At 33.2% G+C, this 23,487-nt stretch overlaps 3 protein-coding genes across 7 annotated transcripts; 2 read left to right on the forward strand and 1 right to left on the reverse strand.

Moving 5' to 3' along the window:
- The first annotated feature begins 67 nt into the window (after positions 1-67).
- Positions 68-18,820, forward strand: LOC412968 (putative epidermal cell surface receptor). Of its 4 annotated transcripts, none has more exons than XM_006564740.3 (13): positions 68-478; positions 11,657-12,178; positions 12,443-12,736; positions 12,817-13,009; positions 13,090-13,304; positions 13,378-13,733; positions 14,090-14,357; positions 15,218-16,564; positions 16,904-17,102; positions 17,283-17,781; positions 17,870-18,230; positions 18,327-18,517; positions 18,679-18,805. In XM_006564740.3, the coding sequence occupies exons 1-13, from the start codon at positions 358-360 to the stop codon at positions 18,772-18,774; spliced, it is 4,662 nt and encodes a 1,553-aa protein (XP_006564803.2). In that variant the 5' UTR covers positions 68-357; the 3' UTR covers positions 18,775-18,805. The 4 variants fall into 4 exon arrangements, with proteins under 4 accessions (XP_006564803.2, XP_006564805.2, XP_016767851.2 ...); XM_006564742.3 differs by lacking the exon at positions 68-478 and adding an exon at positions 10,454-10,688 and having other exon boundaries at positions 18,327-18,542; positions 18,679-18,820; XM_016912362.2 differs by lacking the exon at positions 68-478 and adding an exon at positions 10,454-10,688.
- LOC726269 (probable phospholipid hydroperoxide glutathione peroxidase) lies at positions 18,794-21,070 on the reverse strand. Of its 2 annotated transcripts, none has more exons than XM_003250478.4 (4): positions 20,953-21,070; positions 20,733-20,876; positions 20,525-20,551; positions 18,794-20,177 (listed from the first exon to the last, which is right to left on the reverse strand). In XM_003250478.4, exons 3-4 carry the CDS (start codon positions 20,529-20,531, stop codon positions 19,579-19,581), a joined length of 606 nt encoding a protein of 201 aa, XP_003250526.1. In that variant the 5' UTR covers positions 20,532-20,551; positions 20,733-20,876; positions 20,953-21,070; the 3' UTR covers positions 18,794-19,578. The 2 variants fall into 2 exon arrangements, with proteins under 2 accessions (XP_003250526.1, XP_026296405.1); XM_026440620.1 differs by lacking the exon at positions 20,953-21,070 and adding an exon at positions 20,928-20,944 and having other exon boundaries at positions 20,733-20,859.
- Positions 21,071-21,347: 277 nt separating this feature from the next.
- Positions 21,348-23,244, forward strand: LOC412966 (pre-mRNA-splicing factor ISY1 homolog). The gene is made up of 4 exons (XM_016912081.2): positions 21,348-21,804; positions 21,872-21,894; positions 21,987-22,305; positions 22,396-23,244. The coding sequence occupies exons 1-4, from the start codon at positions 21,802-21,804 to the stop codon at positions 22,762-22,764; spliced, it is 714 nt and encodes a 237-aa protein (XP_016767570.2). The 5' UTR covers positions 21,348-21,801; the 3' UTR covers positions 22,765-23,244.
- The last annotated feature ends 243 nt before the right edge of the window (positions 23,245-23,487 follow it).

The raw sequence follows: 23,487 nt of genomic DNA on the forward strand, positions 1-23,487 counted from the left end.
CGAGGCAACAACGCTCTAGCACCGGCAAGGAGGAGGTAAATCCCGCTCACCGGTGCACTTCACCTCCGGCCTCGGCACGGATCGCGACCGACCAAGTGAACCGACCAAGTGTGGACACCGTGTATATCCATCGTTTGTGCTCCTATTGTATCGCTCGCCCATTGATCGATCGGGGATCGATCGATCGCCGCCCGTCTCTCTCTCTCTCTCTCTCTCTCTCTCTGTGTGTTTTGTTCGCGCGTTTCGTTTCGAATCGTGTTGCACGATTCGATCGAGTGGCAAGATTAATCGCGAGTGCGCGATTGTTGGTGTTCGAACAGCGTTTCAGAGGGACCGTGGTCAGAAGAATGCGGTAGGATGCGTATCCAGGAAAGATGCTTTCTGCGCGCGGTCGCAGGACTTTGCCTGATAGGCGGGGTCGTCGTCGTCGCTTCGACGTCGCCACTCGACGTCGAGCCATCGATGCAAACCACCACCGGTGAGTTTTTCCCGCACTCCTTCATTTTTCCACCCCAATCCCCCGTTCCCTTGCCTCTCGTGCACGGAAGCCATGATCTTTCGCGATTCGCTCCGCCTTTTTTAGCGCGAACCACCTCGAAACTCGAGCCGCAATTGTTTGTAATTTAATCGAAAGGCAAGGTTCTTTTTTTTTAAGGTTATTCGAGGAAGATTTATATTTATATTTGGCCTCGAACGTTTTCGAACGTTACGATGTATTCGATGACAACTGTTTGATTGATCGAAAAATTGGTAAAAGAGTGTGTAAAAATAGATAGAAGAGGGAAGGTGGTTTGTTGAGTAAAGAAAGGTTAATATACCGAAGACAGGCATGAAACGTAACTATAGGAGAAGAACATCGTTCTGAGACGGCCGATCGGTGTTCTCATAACGGTATACTACGTGAAACTGGCGAAAAATTCTGTCACGTCCTCGTTCGAGTACACTGATGTCATCCTCGCGAATAAAATCGGCAAAGAAATAATTACAGTGTTTTTTTTTTTTTTTTTTTTTTTATAAAGGACTAAAAGAAAAACAGATTTTATCGATCATGGAGGAACATCAATTCGTAAAATCGTCTGACGTTGCTCAGATCATTCACTAACATCGATAAAAGTTGAATTATATCCTCTTAATATCAGAAACTTTTATTCGACCACAAAAAGAATTTGTATCTTTTCAAAAAATTAAATCTCATAGCGAAAAAATTTTTCTCTTGAATTCGTTGCTTTATCCGTGTTGAGTAAAATTAGCATCAATGTTGCGAAACGCAAAACCGGTTTTGATTTCTCTCTAACAAATTCAGAGCGTGTAAATATTGAAAAATGGCTTCTCGATCGCCTAAATGTATTTATATCACGTTGAGTCGATGGATCGGCAAGTCGAAAAATAAAAAAAAAAAAATAAAAAAATAAAAAAGAAACTTTTTAGCATTTATAGAACGAAATGATTAAAAGTGGCGCGTGTTAAATCGATTCTCGACTGCACGTGTATCCTCCATCGATCGAGGAGGTAAACAGACCAGAGGGGGCTGTAATGTACGAGGGACAGAGACGCGATGCGTGTTAACGGTAGCTTTGGATCCAGTTGGTGAACTGGTCGACACGTATTCGCCGCTATGAACGTCCTTGGGAAAAAATAAAGTCGAATCGATCGATGGAACGCGAGAGGAGAAAGAACACGCGGATCACGAAAGAGGCGAAAGGCTCGAGGAGGATCGAGCGTTTTCGATGACAGATGGATCGATCGAATCTTCAACTATAACGATTAATATAAAATTTGTAAATGGAACGAATTTTTGATTAAATCTCGTTACATAATTTTGACATTTATAAGTCGAATAAATTTCTTCAAATTTCGTTACATAATTCTATTATTTATAAATCAAATGGATTTTTTTTTGTTGCACAATCCTATTAATTGCGAATCGAATAAATTTTACGTTAAATTTTAAATTACGCAATTCCAACGTTCAAATCGAATAAATTCTCGTTTCATAACTTTAATATTTGTAAATCGTACGAAATGTTTTCCTCTAAATTCTTTATAAAAAAAAAAGAATTTTTAATAAAAGATGAGGATTTTCCACTAATAAATAAAAGACAAAAATTTCTTGCGTACGAACTGTTGACTCCTCGAGTTATCGTTCCCCCGATCGTCCAACTGACGACGCTTGTCACGCATACTAATCCAACTATTGAAGGTAATAGGCAGGTAAGCGTGATTCAACCGGAGTTCCTCGGTCGAAAATAGTTTTGTCAATAACGAAACACGGTGACTAACCGTGGCACAAATCGAACGACGAAGGGGGAACGTTTTATTTAACTGGAATCTATCTTCTTGGTGTAATTTCGAGCGAACAGATGGATCGTATCCAATGGAATTTAGGTACAACCACCTTTCTCTTGTGGAGAAGACCTCTTTCCTCATCGGTCACGTTTTTTCTTCCTTTTTCAACTTGATCGAGCACGGCCGTTGAGTTCGTTTCCGATTGTCTGCGATCGCACAATGGACGAGATTATTAACGAAACAATGAGACGAATTTCACGCGGTATGTAGGTTATTCTGCTGAAGTTAACGATTGTTCATTCAAGTCAAAGATTTTATAAAGAATGAAACTTGATAAAGATTGAGTAATTGAGTTATAAAAGCGCGAAATAATGCGGATAGTAACGAGTTCGCGATGCAAATTGATTTTTTAATCTTGCAATATCAGTAAATCAATTATTTTTATCGATACATTCGATAGATAAAATTTCTGAAAAATATCGATTTTTTTTATACGTATTTTAAAACAATTGTAAATTGGCGAAAAATTCAAATAGAAATTTAAAAACTGTTTTATATATTTTTTGTTAAATTCATAATGCAACATCAGGAAATTCTTGATCACACAACTTATTAACTCAGAAAATTATCTCATTTTCGAATATATATATATATATATGTGTGTACTAAATATTATATTAATATTATATAATAATATTATATCATAATATAATAATATTAAATCATTAAAAGCAGACGTTTGTAAATAAATTTATCGATAAATTTTCTCAGAATTTTTTCGCGTGATATGAAGGTAAAGATACATCGAATCTGGGAAGATCCCAGATTATATCATTCAATAAAAACGCAGAGTTGATGCATCTCGATGATACATTTACCAAGAACAATATGGAAATACATTTATCTGATATAAATTGAACGATCGACACATAATCGTACACAATCTGCTCCGTAAAACGAGAACGAAGGATTTTTTTAATTGCATCCCGAGCAAGGTAATCGCAGAAACTTGTCCTTCGGCTGGTTTGGAAAGGCTGGCTCGTATCCTCTCGCGCGTTGCACCATCTTGGAAAAGTTGCCGGGTGTTGTCTCTTCTAACAAGAGGAGGTTAATTAAACGACGATTACACTTTTGTGATACGTATGTATAATCATTTCCAATTCGCGTAATACCCTCAGACTTTCTATTTCGTGTTGCATGGTTAATCCCACGCGAGAATCGTTCCAATCTCGCGCGTTCGCACGTCCAACGATCGAACGAAACGATCTCGGTTTCTCGGTTTCTATTCGATCTCCTTGATCGTTGTACGCGATTGTATCGTTTTTCTGGATTATCTTGCTCGAACCGTGATCATTCGTTCTAACGCTTTTTTTTCGATACCGTTATACCCGCTTGAAGAATCGATTTATATTAATTTCTGCTGATCACGTTTAACACCAAAGAAATAGTTGAGGATCTTGAAAGATTTTAAGCAAGTTAACGAAAGGATCGATTATACAATTTTTTTTTACTCAACGTTTAAAGAAAGAAGCATTAAATACACAATTTACTTTTATAAAATAAATCCTTAAATCGATTCTTTCATATTTCAATTTTTAATAATTTTTTGGAGTTGCTTTCGATTTGTATCGAAATGTTTTTATTCAATTGCACAAAACTTGCACAATATTCTTTTTACATGACACGTAACAACCGAAGGAGAATCAAAAATGGATCGGATACAAGATTCTCGATTCCAATCACGAAATAATCCTTTCCTTACCAAGGAAAGGAAAGTATCTGGTCGAACGGTCAAACATGACGCTATAACGGGTGTCACGATGAAAAGTTGCTTTTTAACCAATTAACTAATTGCCAAGATATTCATTTCATCGACATAACGAAGCATGGATGCGTGTTATCTCGATTACTATCGCGCGATAATAAATGTACGAACCGAGTCTAAGAGCGAAGGAAGCAGGAGCATGTTGCGAAATTACCGCACAGGTAAACCGCAGACTAATGGGGATCTCCGAAGTCTCATAAACGGTCGCTGTACTTGGCGAAGTAACCTGGTTAACGGTACTATAAATATGCGAGTGAACGTATATTCCTTCTTTTATATTCCTAACACGATCCCAGTCCCCTTGATATCTTTGTTACGGCAACAGCAACATCACAATGCTATCCCCCGGTATCATCTACATAACCTGTTCATCGGTGCTCGAAAAACAATGATCGGCGTACGTATTTAAAATCTCTACCGCCAAACCACTTCCTGCTCGTGGATCGTTTCACCTTTTTTTATCGTGTCCACATTTCCAATCCCGCCTCAAGTTCCACGCAGTTCAGATAAAAATAACACGAAGCATCGTCGTTAATGGTAATTACCGTGATTAAATCCGAGTCACAGAGCTTCCCGCCTCATTGTTTCTTCTGACTTTCACTTAATGGTCACTGGACATGCCGATGTCCCGCGGGGCACGTTAATTAACTTATCGATGCACCGCCGCTCTATTTGCCAAAAGCGTTTCATTTTCCAACCTGCTCGCCCAACTTTCCCTCGATCGGCTTTCTTGCCTTATTCTCGGCCAAGCAAGAACAATGGGACGAAATGTTCGATGCTTGACGGACGAGAAAAGAAAGAATGCATCGGTGGAAACTGTCGTTTCGAGCAAACAAGCGCCTCGTGACTCTCTCCTCGTGCATTGCGAGCTAATTCGAAAAAACGACATGGTGCACTTTTCAGTTTGAGTATCCGAAAATGGTTTGATTTGTAGGTTTAAGCAACTTCTCTAGTGAAAACGTGGATGATCATTCTATTTTTCTATTATTTTTTTTTTTTTTTTTCGATGAAAGATATCTTTGAAAGACGTTGCAGAGAGAAGTAATTTTACGATAAAAAATTTTAATCGAAAATCGTTTATAAAATTTGCGTATCTATATCTATAGTAATATAAATGACTGCGGGTATTTATTTAATTATATGCAAATGATAATACAACTGCTGTTCAAGTCGTGAAAACGTGTTTCTAACTAGTTGACGCTTGGAGACTTTGATGCCCGCATAACAGCGATCGTTCGAGATTATTATACTATATTTTATTTCTATTTGAAATGTGTAGTCATAATATAGAAAATAGTAATTTCGTAAAAAGAGAAACGTCGTGTCTTGTATATCATGAATATGTTTAAATTAAATTACAAAGATCCGCCTAGTTCGAGATACTATGTATATTTAACTATGTCTTTTAGATCTTTTGAAGTGTGCTTTAAATCAATTCACGATTTGTTATAAATTGGAAAGAATATAAAATATTGAAATCAGAGTCGATCGAACTGTTACAGCGTCTCTAAACGTGCTGCAAAATAGACGAATCGATTGCAACACGAAATACTTGCGGCTGATCCTATTATTTCAACTTTAATCGTGTTAGAGGAAGGGCGAGGTAACGGAGTGAAAGCACAAATGCGATTCAAATCTACGTGAAAATAAAGATATTTTTCTTTCGCAAAAATAGTCAAGATGATTTCGACGAGTTAAGAATGTATTTATACGCGTAACAGTGAGAAATATAAATGGATATTTATTTACTGAATGCATCGCTTTCAAGTTTCAATAGCGTGAACAATAATTGCGGGTATAGATAAACCGACGATTTGATTTCTAATTAAGAAAGAATTTTTCATAGAAAAGACCGAAATTTTTCTGGTGAAATTTAGAAATTCCGCGCTAATTTAATTTTGTTTATGTTGTTCGATAAAAAAAGATAAAAAAAAAAAAAAACGGAAATAAATGTATTAAACGAGGTATATACAATCGGAATCAAATCTCATCGTGAAATCTTACTTAAATTTTTTTTTAATGTCCTTCGACTATTTTTCCATTATTTAACAATATCATGATAAATAAATTCATTATCGTAGTAGCATCGATGAGGACGAATTATGAACTTGTTCATGATTTGAAGTTCAATCTACAGATCTTGATTGATTTGTGCAACAATCACTTACGAGAAAAAAAAAAAAAAAATTCAAAACTATGAAATGTTAAAATCGAAGCATCGAAAAAAAAATCAAACTTATAGATTTTTTTATGGAATAAACAGTCGAATGACGAGCTCTCACTGAATGATAAAAAAATCATTCATTATATATTATGGCTCTTCGGTATGTTCACAATCTAATCACATTTTCAGAAAATTTTTTTTTACAGATATTATAGTTTAAACCTGTCTTAGGTAATATACGAATTCCTGTTCGAGAAACTGGTTATCATCTTGGAAATGTTATTTATCCAATCACCACTGATTTTTCATCCATCCTTGTTAAACGTAGAAATTAAAAGTATTATTTTTTCGTAATATTCCAACGAGACAAGAATATATTATCGATTAAGCAAAAATTTGTCTACTATTATATCTCTTGCATCTGTTAATAATTTTAACCATTGTAATATTTATTACGCTTTCTGGAATGATTATAAATATATCAATGTTTCCTATAAAAACAATGAATTTCGATTGAATCATTATTTCAGTGAAAGTGAAATATTAAAAAGGATATAAAATATGAAATAAATCAAAGAGTCTGATCGCTAATGGTGAAAATTCATGATTTCCCAGTCGCGCTCGTAATCAACGTGATCGACGAACCGTGGAATTGATTAATCGCGTGTCGATTAACTGGAGCACAAAAACGGAGCATATGGATCAAGAAAGAACCGTTCGTTACAATAGATCGTCTTGTGTTAGCAGATATAATCGCGCAACAAAGAATCGATCATCTATTGAAACGCAAAAGATTATGAGGGAATATTCATGAAAATTAATTTTTTTCTTTTTAACTTTCAGAAAACAGAATGATAATAAGGAATGTACAGATGTTCAAAAAAATACTTTTTTCAATATCGAAAAAAGGATCAAAAACACTGTTCATAGAAAATGTAGAAGGAAATGTCTCTCAGAGAAAAACTGACAAGTAGTTAGCAAAGTGAAATGTAACATGTAAGTACATCGAGTAAAACTATAGTCGAGCAAGTAGCGCATGCAGATAGCATGCAAAGATTCCGCAACGAAATCTTTGAAAACACTTTTGCCATTGCACATTATAATTCACAGAAGCCGAGTGTTCTTTATACATTTCCTTTACGCAACCCTTTTCTCTCATGAATTTTTCGTATCTATTGCAATAACAGAGAATTAATAATTTAAAAGAGGAATTGAAACTATTCTTGAATAAATAGAATGTAAAAAATTCGAAATAGAGAGACAAATTTCCTTTCTTTTCTATGTTGAAAAGAAGACAGATGAAACTGTGATTAATATCGAAAGATACTCATTAGTTACTCATCGTTCGTTCGAAAAGTAGAAAAAAAAATTATGACCGACGAAACGTGATGTATGGAACGAAGTAATGATCGTGCAACGAGTAGCAAGTAGGATAGAATACCGTATAGTCAAAGGCACGTTTGATGACTGATTACTTTAACCTCTCATCTTCTCATTCGTTTATTATCTTATGGCTATCCACTCTTATTTTCCATTTTTTTTTTTTTAATTTACCTTTTTTTCCTCATATAATCGAATGAAACTCGAAATATTTTTAATCACCTCTTTTTTTAAGGTCTCCGATATTTGATCTTTGAGAGATCATATTTTATTCCATTCGAGTAAGATTCTTTCTTCGTTGTTGAATTCATTTCGAGCTACACGAATAGTTGCTTTTCTATCTAGAAACGGCATAGTTCAAGGTCTCTGAGAAATGACAGAAGTTGTTTCAGAAGTTTCTCTACCCACTTTACAGGATGGATTACGAGCGATGGTTCCGTGAACGCGAACCGGAACGTAATTCCCGCTGTGAAGAAGACATGCTGTAAGCAGTAACGTGATTAGCCTGCTCGAAACTGAAACTTGTACCAACTTATTCAATGAATTTATCAAGGCTGTAGAAAGCTCTTGACATTAGAAATGACAAAGTTAGAAATTGGAGATTAGATCTTGATAATGATCTTCAAAAAATATAAAAAAATTAATATGTATTTTATCATAGTTGACTGAAAGATAATATTTAACTTAATTTTGTTTTTTTCATCAAATTCTACTTTAATACAAACTACTTTTCTTTCTTTTTCTTTCAAATCTATTGAGATACAATAAATTTTTTCAATTATTTTTTCTAATTTTTATACGATAGACTCACTATAATTTAATGAATTTGAAAGATGTAATCAATTGCAAGAATATAATGCTAAACTATAATACTAAATAACTTAGATTCTGATTAACTTACAGTTAACATAATTTTTCACAATTTGACTCTATTAATAATAATTAATTCTAATTATATTTATACAAAGAATACTCGAAAACAAAATTATGTACTTACTTATTAAAAAAAACATTGTTTCTAAGGAAATCTTGAGCACGAATTACAAATTTAATAGTTTCTTCTGTCAAGTTCAATTACATAATGGCGTACACGAAGATAGTCGAGTTAACAATTAAATGTGGTCGAATGCGCCCGTTCTAGACTTGGGTTTATGGACGACGTGCGACTTCCGGCGACGAGCAAACCGAGTGAAGATCCTCTTAATGCGCGATGAGCGATTCCGCGTTCCACGACCTGCTTTCTTGGCCCACGTCTTCTTCAGAATCGAAATCCCTAAAAAAAATAACAATAATGTTTAAAGCAATCAATGAAATTCTCTATATTTTTTTCCAAATGAAAAAAAATATGAGCGATATAAATATCATCAAATTTTCTTCAAGAATCTTTGAGAAGTTCATTCAATAATTGATAAAAAAAAACATTTATTAATAAATATTATAGAAATATATCATAACTTTTCGTATTTAAATTCAAAACACAGCAATGTAACTATTTACGTAGTATTACGTAGTATTATTGCACTTTCGTTGTCTTTCGATGCAATGGATCTTTTCTATCTGATAAACACAATTTTTCGAATAATCCAACGTTCTATCAAATTAAATTAATCATTGATGATTAGAAATTCAGTAAAAATTAAAAACATTCTTTCGAAAACGATCTCAATCTTATGAAGTATATAAAATTAAAAATAATAGTTTTAAACAGACACAAGAGAAGCATTCATACTCTCTTTTTATCTTGAAGAATTTTTCAAAAAAAATAAAATATCTTGAAATTTCCTTCATTTCCAATTTTCTCCATTTTTTCCTCACACTATCCAGACTTATTTGTTTTTTCTAATCGCGGAAAAAGTGGAAAAAAACAAAATATCAATGTTAATGTCGAAGAAGAAAGAGCTAAATTCCTCTTCGGACCAGCTTCGATGCATATGCGCGCGGAAAAGGAGACCATCACCTACTTACGCGTAAAATCGTTACACGTATTCGAAAGAACCGGCCATCGACATCAGGTGGATTCCCAATGACGAGACATGGCCTCGTGTGAACCGGTCGCACCGTTACGGTTCCCCATTCATGCCACGATAAAAGTCACGGCCGGATCCGACTTTCGATAGAAACCGACCAATCAATGTGATTTCTTGCTCCTAACTGATCGAAACATCGTGTTCCAAACGTGGAAAAGATCGAAACTATGGATGGATGAAATCACAGTCGTCTCGTTCATTTACATCAATTACATTACTGGTCCAGAAAGACTGATCGATGTCGATGAAATCATTTTGAACGAAACTTTAATTCTATTGGTCAAATTTATATTTTAGAATTACTAATTCAAATATCTGAAATCTAAGTTGGCAATTGATTTATCACTAGATTTTACGATTGTATGAATAATTAATAAAATAATATAATTAATAAATAATTGTTTTTTCGATTGTATTGGTAAATATAAATATAAATATAAATATATTCAGTTCTAAAATTATCAATTTCGTTTAATTCGATATATCAATAATTTTGGTAACTAAAATTTAAATTTTCTAGTTACGAAGACTTCGTCCTAGTTTTCAAGTAAGAGAAATTTAACATTAACCTTTATACAAAGATTAATATTTTTCCTGAGAAAAATTCACAAGTATTGTAGAGAGATTTTATGAATAATAATGGTTCTCTATTAAATAAATAAATATTAAATAAAGTTTAATATACCACTCGATCTAAATGTAAAGAAACTTCTCAGTCCAAACGATCGATGCGCTAGATTCACGGAAACGTGCCTTGCCTATACTGTTACGTTATTTTTGCACGGTTTGACCGATCATTGTATAACAAAAACTCGATCTCGATCGTGGATAAATAAACGAAAGAAGTCGATGAGAACGATGAAATCGACTAACTTGTTTGACGTAATAGTGCATCCCGCATTTTCAGCCCCGGATGGAAAGTTTCTCGTCATAATATCGCCGGCAGATCTCCAATATTGCGAAAGATCTATGGAAATGGCGATTCTCTGCTTCTTTCGATTGTGCGGTAAACCTAATTGCAATAATGTCGAAAATGAATTCGTAATTATTCTAAAAATAGATACATCTGACGATTCTTCCAATATCATCAAGATATCATAGGTATATTGAAATTTAGAATTTATTTCATACAAAATTTTATTAAACTGATAGATTGAAAACAAATTGAGATACATTGATTGAAAAAATAATAATAAATTATATGAATATTTTCATAGATTTTTGAGAAAATAGTTTGTAACATTTTATTTTGTAGTTACGATTAAAATATTTTGTAGTTTGATTATTGTAATTATTTTGTAGTTACGATTAAAATATTTTGTAGTTTGATTATTGTAGTTATTTTGTAGTTACGATTAAAATATGTGCATACAATAACATTAAAGATAGACTATTATTATTTGAGAATTTGTAATCATACATAGATCATTACAGTTTGAATCTTATAAATAATCAGAGTCCGAAAAATTCATATAATGTGAATATAATCTTAATATAATAATACAGATAATAATTCATTACGTCAAAATGGATGAAATGGAGGACACACGTCATTGAAGAGAAAGTAACGTGAACGTTTAATGAGTAAGGTCGATACAAATCGCAGTTACAAAATTCAAGAAACGTCTCACGGGATTCTTGAAAGACTTCATAAGCTCTTAGCCAAACTTTTCGATTCGATAAGCATTAATATTTTCCAAAGTTAATTTAATTAAATTTAAAGTAAATTTAATTAAAATACAAAATTAAGTACCTCTATTCACAAGTTGGTTAAATTAATTATGATCTATTCTCTATAACTGACACTCAAATGATAACGATTCCGATCTTGACGTTCAAGTTCATGAACAATACCTGTACTATCTTATTCCCGTTAGGCGAATCTTTTCCTGTTACGCTGTTCTTCCATTAAACCCATTGAATTTCGTTCCAAAAGATAGATTACTTAATGAAAAATATATCTCGAATTTCCAGGTGCTGTTGTCGAAGAAATACTAGGAGTTGAACCGCTTCGTAGCGAAACGAGAAACCAGACAAATGAACGCAAATCGGAATCAAAAACCACGATCGAGCCAAAGAAAAAGCCGATCGATTTCAAGGTCAAGACCGAGCAAAAATATCAAAAAACATTCAAGGATGATGATTCGAAGCGCAGCGAGAGCAACGGCATAACAACCACAACGACAATGGCAGTCGAAGACGCAACCACGAGATCAATCGAAATTTTAGGAGTCACGATACCCTTTCTATTTCACGGCGAACCTATCATGACGAATTCCACGATATCGATGGAAAATCGACAAATGTCATCGATAAATAATGATACCTTATCGACATCGAAAAATATCACGGAGAATGTTCGCGTGACGGACGAAACGACATCATTCAGAGGAAGGGCATTGAACATTTCAGCACCAGAACCGACTAATTCTTTGCATCCAAATATTACCGATTTGAGCGATGTCAGCATGGACGATGACGATAAGGAAGTCGAAGGTGATTATATAAGGTGTTAATATATTGAAACACTTTTAGAAAATCGATTCTAAAATAATAAACAAAAACAAGAAATAAAAAAATGATTGAAAATCTCGTTTTATCTGATAAAAACTTAAATTAAATAAATAAATCTAAACCAAGATTTTTGTATTTGGATCTGAAGAATCAATCCTCAAAAGAGTCTTATAAATATATTAATATCCCATATAGTTCGTTTGACAAAAGAGAAACAAATTCTAATATTTTAATATTTTAATACAGGTGGCGAATACATGGCATCTCATAATGAAACAGTTGTAAATATTTCTTCGACTCTGTTACCAATAGTGGATGTATGCGTGGAAGGAAACCGAACATACACCATTGGAGAGAAAATTGTCAGAAATTGCGAAGAAAAATGCGTATGCGGTGAGAATGGCGTAGCCATAAATTGCAAACCGCTTTGTTCCTCGCCATATATCCGAGCCAATCGAGGAATCGAGGATCCCTTGTGTCAGGAAAAACTTGTCAAGGAGGAACCGTGCTGCGCTATTTTGGTTTGCGCTGCTGATTCGGGTAAGTTAAAATTTATCAATGTGGAATATGATAAAGGGAATATAATAAAGAAATTCTTTTGTGAATTTTATTTTCTTTAGCACCTGAACCGGAAGAGACTTGCGTTTTTGGAAATAAAACAATAATGAGGGGTCAACGAGTCGAGGATGGTTGTTCCAAGATTTGCATATGCGAAGCGGGAGGAAATTTGAAGTGTCAACAAAGGTGTCCACCAAACGACACAATCTCAGCAACGAATCAACACGATCGCTGCGTCGTACTCTCCGATCCAAGGTATAAAAAAAAAATCTTTTAATTTCTTCAGATTCCAAAACTTATTTCTTCGTTCGCTTATAGCTTCTTCTTTGTTTTAGAGACTCGTGTTGCACGATCACGCTTTGCGACGTTACTTTGGGCGATCATGAGATCAAACCAGAAACTTCGACCGATTTGGCCGTGAATCTTACGGACGTAAAAGTGTTAAACTCAACGGCGATCAAGCTGAAATTGTCGGCTAAGAATCCGCAAGATGTGACCGTAGAGATATCCGATGACAATCACGTATGGAGACAGCAGAAGCCTGACAAAGGTGAGAATTAGATTTAAGAATGTAGATATATTCTTTCAAGAAAGAATTTCTTATGAATGATAATTGAATATAGAGGGTATCATATCGAATCTGGATCCTGCGCATTCGTATTACGTGCGAGTGACGGATGGAACTCGAATGGGTCCAGCGCTACAAGTGTTTCTTCCTGCAGAGGTAATCAAGACGAATATCTCGGACAAGATGACGGATAAAAGCTCTTGCAGCCATATGGGAAAAACGTACAAAATAGGAGCGGAATGGTACGACGAGTGTATCTCTTTCTGCACTTGCGTCGAGGGTGGTAAAACCGAATGTCTGACGATCGAATGTCCTACGGACTTTGGTCTTGATGCTCTTGATCCTCACTGTTTGGACTGGGAAACCGTACCTCCGAATTTTGTCCCGAAACCTCCTCACTGCTGTCCCCAGGTATAGAATTCAGCTCGTTAGAATCTTCATTTTCTTTCGTTAAAGATCTAAAAGAAATTGAAAAGATGTAATATTACGAATATTTATTTCATAAAATGTAAAAGATTTTCAAATATCCAACTTTTGAATGTTACCATCAACTCGATATATACATCAATATATACATTTTGATATAATTGTTTTTCGTATGTAAAATAGATACTTGTCATCGAGAATTCTCTTCGATTTTTAATGTTAATATCGAATTGTATTAATTTTGGACGAGAGTGCACGAATCAATAGCTTGTAAACTGTTTTCTTGCATAGATACAAGATCGATAATACGAAGTGTAATGATAATAATATGACGGTCGCAGGAAGTGCGGTGCAGAAATAATGGCTCGTGCGATTACGAGGGTAATACGTACGACAATTGGAGCGAGCTGCCCTTGAACGTAACCGGATGCGAGAAACGATGTTATTGCGAGATGGGAAACGTGTCCTGTCAAGCAGCTTGTCCACCAGTTCCTGCTCTACCACCTGCAATTTTACCTTGTCCGCCTAATCAGGCCGCGTTGATGCATCTACCGGGTGACGAATGTTGCTTGGAGTGGAATTGCAGACATCCGACCAACCAATTACCAGGTAAGCTCCTATAATAGAGAACGTGAGAATAGCGTAAAGAACGTAGTAATAAATAAAACGACTATTTCGTTAATAATCGGATCCGGATTTGAACAAATTTATTCAATGAACTTCTCTAAAGTGTGTACAGACTGTGTTTGAAAATCAAAGTTGTTAAATAGAATAAAAAAAATATATTTGACGTATGATCGAACTGATGGAACCAGTCTGTACATCTATCTAGTATGATTTTGAGAAATACCAGTAGAAAGTTTGATTGTACATGATTAATATCGAGATCATTCGATTGATTCTTTGGTGGCGGTCGTATCAATATCAGCGATATTTTCTTATTTCCAAGCGATTATTATCGTAAAGGAGATCGTTAGATTGGTTATGGGTGATGCTTATTTATCCATGCGGACCTGACTGGAATTCTCCAGTGCAAATGTGACCCGATATATACGCTCAAGTATATTCTCACATTTCGCACTTCTCATTAGCGGACCGATCTCTTTCGCGCCATATTTTTCTCATCGACAATACCTCTACTTACCTCAAACTTAACAAATGAAAACACTGTACATTATTTTCATACTCTTTCGTATTATTACACGTTATTATTTATTTAATTTCGAAAAGTGATTGATTTTTCCAAAATCTATTCTTCCTTAACGAAGGGGGAAAAAAATAGGAAGAAACGAATCACAGCGATTCGAGCAAGGAAAGAAGAAGCTGTAAATGCATGCTTTGTACGATACGCTTGTACATATACGTACTTTTGGACTTGTTGCTGTAAATATGCATGGAGAAATTCGGACAACTTGGTCGGTATTCCACGACTGCATGCATATGACAATCGACTTTATTACTTATTGCAGGAACGAACGCGACGTTTCTCGGCCCCTTAGCCACAGATCCATTCAATCGGCAATCGATTGACGATAGCAAAAGACCGAATAACAAGTCGAATTCGGCCGAATCCAGCCAGCAACCGGATCCTGGAACTTCCTCCTTACGGGAAGATTCGAAAGACGTTCACGCGCACACAGATACCATTAATCATGGACTATTTCACTACCCCATGGATCCTGGACATCCAACAGTACCGTACAACGGACCGTACAATCCTAACTATAAACCTACACACCCTACCGTAGAGAATGTGTTCCATTTAACCCCTCACACCGAGAAACCTCCAACGCCTGGCGAACGTCTCAAAGAAAAGACCATCAAATCAAAGATAGACGCTAAGAAACCTGTCGAGCCTGTTGTGAAACCGCACAAAGATGACTATTTTCCCGGCCTGCTGACTTCGGACAAGTTCTTGGACAAGAATGGCCCGCTACTCACGAACGCGAACGAGAATCACCAATTTATCCCGGGCCCCGTCAATCCCAACAAGTTGCCACCTGTGCAGAAAGTTGGCCACGCGACTGATCAGCCGCAATTCGTCCCGTTGAATCCACATCGAGAGATGCTCGGCCCAGGATTCGCGATCGCGAACGCCAACAATGAGCAAAGCGTTCCTCAAACGGATCTCAACGCGCAGCTCGACAATTCCGCGATCGGTTCCCCTTATAGAGGACACAACGGTCCCGATAATCTCGATCCGAACGTGATCGTTCCCATAAATTCGAAAAAGAAAGCTCCACCGAGCGATGCATTCGATGGCGAGAAAGGTAAAATACCGACAGGATTGGCGAATCGGCCGAAACAGGGCCAACGAAATCCGAATCAAGAAATTCTACCGGAAGAGCTCTATCATCTGATCAATCTTCAACATCCAGGATTGGTCCAATTGGAGCACGCTCCGCCCGAAGGACATCCTGGTTTATACGACATCCATCAACAGATATCGGGGCAGAAGAACACGCCGAACAATCAGTTACAGAGCGGATTCTTCGCCGCGAGTGGCGTGGTAAAAAAACCGGCAAAGCCGCACATTTATACGCAGAAGAGCGAAAACGGTCAAACGACATATCACATACACACACCAGATATACCGAATTCACCACAGCAAATCGAGGAATTGTTAGCCCATATCGGTCAACACGATCCTAATCCTGGACCGTTCCAACATTATCCCGGACAGCCAGCCATATCTCATAACGTGGCGAGTGGCCCGACAGCTACTTTGCCTCTTCACATTGACGCTCACATATCGCATTCAGGACTCACGCACTTGAATCATCCACAGTTCGCAGCACAAACGCCTAACCAGTCAGGTTCGTCCCTGAAATCAGCAAGAAATTCTTTTATTCTTCTCAATAATAGTTAAAATAGTTTGAATCGGATTGTATTTTTTTTTCTATTTTTTTTTTAATCTTTTTTTTATTTTGATATTACGCGAATAATTATTAAAAAATCGTTAAAGAAAAGTTCAATTCATATAAATATTCAAGGATCAATGATCTTTGAATAAATGATGAGAGTTTTATAATTAATTTTATTATAACATTTGATTTGCTCGAATTGTTCAAGCTACTTGAAATCGATAAGCATTGACAAACATTAAGATTTTGCATTAATCAATTCGAATGATTAATTATGTATGTAAAATTTAGATATGGAACATAACATAGCGATGGGCTTCCCGTTACCTAGTGCCATTCCTGGATTCCCTGTTGCTTCTTCCGCGGATGAGGTCACTGTACAAGTTCTCGAGGCTCTTGATGAGAACACTGTTCGCCTTGTTTTCACAGTGCCGCAAGTTCTAGTTGGGCTTCATGGACGAGTCGAGCTGCGTTACACCAATGACAAAACGTATTTTATATATATTTTTTTTGTTCATGAAATCTCATATATTACTATTTTGAAAAATTACTATTTTTCTTTTCTTCTAATAATTTATATTTTCAAATAGTTTGTAATTAAATTTTTCTATCTTAAAATATCGCATTGAGGAAACGAAAATTAATTAATCATTTATATATTTTCTTATAGAAATTTTGATGTATCCACTTGGAAGTCGCAAGTGTTCGCTCCTCCAAACGATTTAATCGCGACACAGCAGCTCGAATTTGAATTGAGCGATTTGAAGCCCTCGACCGAATACAAAGTAAAGATCACGGTAAAATTGAAAGATCTAGCCAATAGTCCTACGAGCAAAATTTATAGTGTGAGAACGTTGGACAAGCGAACTGATGCGACCACCTTGCCACCACAAATACCAATTGACGCTGAACTTCAAATTGCGGAGACGAATAGCACGTGGATCAACGTCATGTGGAGAAAATTCACAGAGTATGAGCTACAGTTTATCGATGGTGTTCAATTGAGATACAAGGAGCACGACAACAAAATTTATACCGCTTCACCATTGATTCATAGAGCAGTTAGAAATTATTTAATCGAAAATTTGCAGTCATCGACTACCTATGAGATTGGAATCTTCTTTGTTCCATTTCCTGGACAATCGACAGAATTGATTAGTGAAAAAATGGTAAGTTTCAATAAAACTATTACTAATGACAAAAAGTGACTTGATAATATATCTTTTATTTTTATAATTAAATCTATACTTCCCTAAGATTCAAGCAACTACTTTGATGGAACCAGATCAATATTCGTTCGATGTCAAAGTGGAGATTAAGACGATTAAGTCGACTGACGTGGAAGTGACTTGGACTGGTGTACCTTATCCGGAGGATAAATATGTGAATATTTATAGAGCAATTTACCAAAGTGATAGTGGCAAAGAAGATACAAGTACATTTAAAATTGCCAAAAGGGATTCTCATCCAAAAACCATAATCACTGATCTTAAACCAGGTACTAGATATCGTTTATGGCTCGAAATTTATTTGACTAATGGAAGAATAAAAAAGAGCAACGTGCAAGATTTTGTTACCAAGCCTGGTGTTCTTTTGCCAGCTACGGTGTCGCAACAAGGTATGAAGATAAAAAAAACCAAATGAAACTCTAATCAATAATCAATAAATATACTTAGTTGATTTTTAGTCAATAAAATATTTATTTTCTTAACAGGAAAACTTGCTTCCTTGCCTTTTCACGAAGGTGATTATTACGGACCTTTGGTTGTGGTGGCCATTGTCGCGTCTCTTGCTATTCTATCAACCTTAATTCTTCTAATGATGCTCATGAAAAGACGTACTAGCAGTAAGGCTGATATATCTTCCCGTAAAAGTACATCAGCATACGACAATCCCTCCTACAAGGTAGAATTACAACAAGAGACTATGGGTAATTCATTCTCATTGTTTTAATGCAATAATCGCGGCCATTATTTCCCTCGTCGTTTCATTCGTTGTATTGATAGATTGTACATTTTATAAATATACAATTGCCGACAATTTAAAAACATATTGCGATTTTTCAGACTTGTGAAGACACCATTACGATATCAAATGGTAGAAGTAAAAGCACTGATCATGAAATGGCTACCATCAATAGCAATCTAAAAGAACCTGTTTAAAGTTTTGTAATTTATTATATTATTGTATTTATTTATATATTTTTATTCAATTTTTCGATTTACATTTCGATTTACATATTGTTATCAAAGAATTCTTGATTGAAATTCTCGATCAAATGAAACTTTAAGCACAACGAATTAACGAAATATACACTTTATATATGCATATTTTGATATTCTACAATATTAAATTGTAGTTTCTTTAATTCAATAATCGATTAATTGTATTACATTGTATTAAAAATTGTAAATAGCAACGTTAAGTAACACTATATATCATACTAAATAATAAGATAGTAATTTAAAAATAATTAGAAATATTATTTAGATATATATGAAAGCAAGTTTGTTGTAATCTTACATATATTATTAACAATTGCTTTCTATGTATTTAATGTTAAAATTTAAGTCATAATACATATTATATATAATTTTGTCGAGTCTCAATGACCGAATCACATTTTGTACAGTTTATATTGTTAAAAATATTATATATATATTACAAATAAGATGTAATATGTCGTATAAAAATGTTAAAATATAAAATAAATAAAACTGTTTGTAAATTATGAACAGAAATATTTATTTGTATATAATCTTTTAATTTTCAATCAAAATTTCATTATATAGAAAATAATTTTAAATTATTAATGTTAAATTCTGTTCATATAAAGTAAAGAAAATAACAGCAAAAATTCATTCTTATAACAATCTTAAAAATAATCTTAATAACAATTAATATATAATAAGAGTATTACAGGTGATTAAAACTGAATCAAGCAAGTAAAATAATTATAAATGCAATTAAAAATATTTCTTCAACTCAGATTCCATTTGCAAAGGATCAACAGTTGGTGCAAATCGAGAAACAACTTTTCCTTCTTTGTTAATAATAAATTTACTAAAATTCCATTTTATATCGTCAGTTATGAATCCATTTGCTTGTGTCTTCAACCACTTCCATAATGGATGTGCATTATCTCCATTAACATTAATTTTTTCAAATAGATCAAAAGTAACATTATATTTTTTGACAAACTCTAAAATTTCTACAGAGGTTCCTGGTTCTTGACCGCCAAACTCATTTGATGGAAATGCTAAAATCCTTAAACCTTCTTTTTCATTGTATTTTTCATATAATTGTACAAGTTCTCTGTAATTTGTATCTGTAAGTCCACAATTACTAGCAACATTAACAATTATACAAACATGTCCACGATATTTATTCAATGACACGTCATTTCCATGGATATCTTTAGCATGAAAATCATAAATGGTAGAAGCTGATTTCCAATTCTTGTCTTGATCTAAAGGTGCTAAAGCACATTCTTCTTTTTTATTATTATCTTCACAATTTTCTCCTATGACTCCACAAAAGAAGAGAACTGTTAGAAATATCAATTCTATAAAAGAAAAAATTATAAATCATGACTTATTAAATATTCATTATTTGTTAAATATTATTAAAATATTTCTTTGTAATATTATGATAATATTTGAAAAAAATTAAAACTAAAATTAATTTAAAAAACGAAAAAAGAAAGAAAAAAAGAGACAAAAGAAAAGCATAAAAAAAAATTAATAAAAAAGTTTTTATATTGTTAGCTACCAAACAATGCTAATATTATTATAAATTAAATATTTATTATTTAATTGCACATTATAAAATTATTAAAAGATTAATTTTTAATATTATTCGTAGTTAAAATGTTTATTAAATGTTTATTAAAATATTATTAAAATTACTTACTCTGCATTTTGAATTAATATTGTTATCCTGAAATTTTAATGAATAATATTTTTATTAATTTTTATTATATTATATATTTATTATAATATTTATTAATTATATTAATTTTTATTATATTATATATTTATTATAATATTTATTAATTTTTATTATATCATATTATTTAGAAAATATTAAAAAACAAATGAAAATATAATAAATATATTACCTTTTCACTTATGAAGCACAAACGTCCGCACGTTTCAACTCGTCAAACGCAAATACGTCGCTCTTTCCTTTGTCTAGAATTTTTAAGATCGAAACACACTAACCTTTGTCCAGTTTTGTCCTTGAATCTATGACATCGAGGATTCTGGAATGCTCATAAAATAAAATAACTAAATTTTATTCTATATTCACATACCACAAAATATATTTACTAAGTATACCATCGGTTGGTCGAGAACGCATGCGGTTTACTGAATTATAGATAAAATACAAAATAATCGAGTAAATGAGAGAAAGAGAAAGATTGAAAAAAAAACATGGGAATCAGCACCATCTTCAGAGTGTCGCAAATGAAGTATAAAAAAGAATAAAAAATAATATGAAAAAGATAGAATTAGGATAAGAATTGATTGCCAATATTATCTTTGAAAGATAGCATAAATAAGAATTGAAAATCAACGCCATCTCTCGAATGCATTTAAAAATACAATTCTTTGAAATTATGTATTTAAAACTCAAAAGATGACGTTAATGATCAATTTTTATCTTATTTTTATCATTTTCTTACTATTTTCTGTCTTTTTTTTATGTGTTTAATTTGCAATATAGAGATGGCGTTGATTTTCATATTTTTTCTATCTCTATCTTTCTTCTACTATTTGTTTTTATTATCTATTATATAAATTTTATGCACTTTTGTGTATTATGATTTACATTTATATATATAAAAAAAATGATTTATGTCATTCAATATTAGAATTTTATTAGTTCATTTTTGTTGATTCCTTTGGACATTACAGAACTTTATATATACGTGATAATCTCGGTGCCATATATACTAACATAACCTTTATATACAACAAAATCATAACCTATAAATCATGTTATTTATTTGTCATCGATTACAAAATAATATAAAATTTGATATTTATAATACATAATACAAATATTTAAATAATAATATTGTTTGAAATTGCAAATATTTCATAAATTGTATATATGTGAATATTGAAAAGACAGTGAATTATTTTATTAAACATTGTTATTTAAATAGTAATTTGTAAAAAAAAATGGTAAGTTTTATATATATAAAATTTTTTAAAATTATATTTTTTTACTATATATTTATTTTTTTTTTAGGCACGAAATGCAGAGAAAGCTATGTAAGTATGTCAAAAAGAAAACATTTTTTTCAATAGAATTTTATAAAGTACATTTTTTTTTTATATTTATTTAAATATATATCTTTTAATAGGACTACTCTTGCTCGATGGAGAGCTGCACAAAGCAATGAAGGAGCTAGGAAAGAACAAGAAAGAAGACCATATTTAGCATCAGAATGCAGAGATTTGCGAAAAGCAGAAAAATGGAGAATGCAAATAATTAGAGAAATTGCAAAAAAAGTTGCACAAATACAAAATGCAGGTTTAGGAGAATTTCGTATTCGAGATTTAAATGATGAAATCAATAAATTATTACGAGAAAAACGACATTGGGAAGCTCAAATCAAGGAATTAGGTGGGCCTGATTATTCTAGAGTAGGACCACGTATGTTAGATCATGAAGGTCGTGAGGTACAGTATATTTTTATTTAATAATTTTATTTAATATTTTTATTTAATAAATTGAATTTATCTTTGATAAAAACTAATTATAACATTTAGGTACCTGGAAATCGTGGTTACAAATATTTTGGAGCAGCAAAAGAATTACCGGGTGTCAGAGAATTATTTGAGCAAGAACCACCACCTCCTCCTCGTAAAACACGCGCCGAATTAATGAAAGATATCGATGCCGATTATTACGGTTACAGAGATGACGATGATGGAATTTTATTACCTTTAGAACAAAAAGCTGAACAGGAAGCACGAGAAAAAGCAGTACAAGAATGGTTAGCACAAAATAAAAAAGAATCAGAGATCGAAGAAGAAATCGAAACAACTGCTCAAAAAGCAATACCATCGCAACAAGATATTCAGGAAGCATTACTTGCAAGAAAAAAACAAGAACTATTAGAGAAATATGTACTTTGATAGGTTTTATTTTTAGTTTTTAATGTATTTAGTAACAACTATTTATAAGTTTATTTGTTTAATTGTATTAGAGTACATTTTTATAAAACGCGACAGATATAATAATAATTATTATTAATTTATAAGTAATAACATTGATTAAGGTAATTATTTTGTGCAGTAGACGTTCAAACTTCAATTAATACTTATCAAGATAGAGTGCTGTAGATAAAATATAGATAAAAATTCAACATTAGTCTGTTTATAATCCTCGCGATTCTTGAGTTTTTTTTTTATTTTTTGTTTTTTTTTGTTTTTGTTTTTTTTTATTTTTTTATTTTTTTTTTTTTATCGATATTATAAGCTCACTCGAGAAAGCGACACAATAGAATAAAACACCAGAGAACAAGATTGTAATGTCACGAGTATCTTTTCATTCCATCTTTTCATTCATGCTCATAGAACATTAATAGTTAGATAAATAAAATTGAACTTCATACACTCTTTTTGTCTAATCAATATTTTAAATATCTTTAATCAAGCATTCTGCATTTCATCATCATTGAATCATCTCGCAAAAGCCAGTCATTTGCTTTAAAATAGTTCGATGCAATTACAACTATATCGTAACAAATCGGGAACAATCAAAGGCATAGAAATCACCCTGAAAAAGCCTTACTCATTAACTAAGTATCATCATAAATATTTCGAAAACATTCTGTTTTTATCCTCGTTACATTTGTT

Source organism: Apis mellifera, linkage group LG5 (assembly GCF_003254395.2).
Source record: "Apis mellifera strain DH4 linkage group LG5, Amel_HAv3.1, whole genome shotgun sequence".
Classification (NCBI taxonomy): domain Eukaryota; kingdom Metazoa; phylum Arthropoda; class Insecta; order Hymenoptera; family Apidae; genus Apis; species Apis mellifera.

Coding starts and splice junctions, on each gene's coding strand:
- LOC412968 (XM_016912362.2), top strand. CDS start 10,532: ATGAGAACGATGAAATCGACTAACTTGTTTGACGTAATAGTGCATCCC. Junction 10,689..11,656: donor CTGCTTCTTTCGATTGTGCG/GTAAACCTAATT, acceptor TCGAATTTCCAG/GTGCTGTTGTCGAAGAAATA. Junction 13,734..14,089: donor CTCCTCACTGCTGTCCCCAG/GTATAGAATTCA, acceptor TGACGGTCGCAG/GAAGTGCGGTGCAGAAATAA.
- LOC412966 (XM_016912081.2), top strand. Junction 21,895..21,986: donor CGAAATGCAGAGAAAGCTAT/GTAAGTATGTCA, acceptor ATCTTTTAATAG/GACTACTCTTGCTCGATGGA. Junction 22,306..22,395: donor TAGATCATGAAGGTCGTGAG/GTACAGTATATT, acceptor TATAACATTTAG/GTACCTGGAAATCGTGGTTA.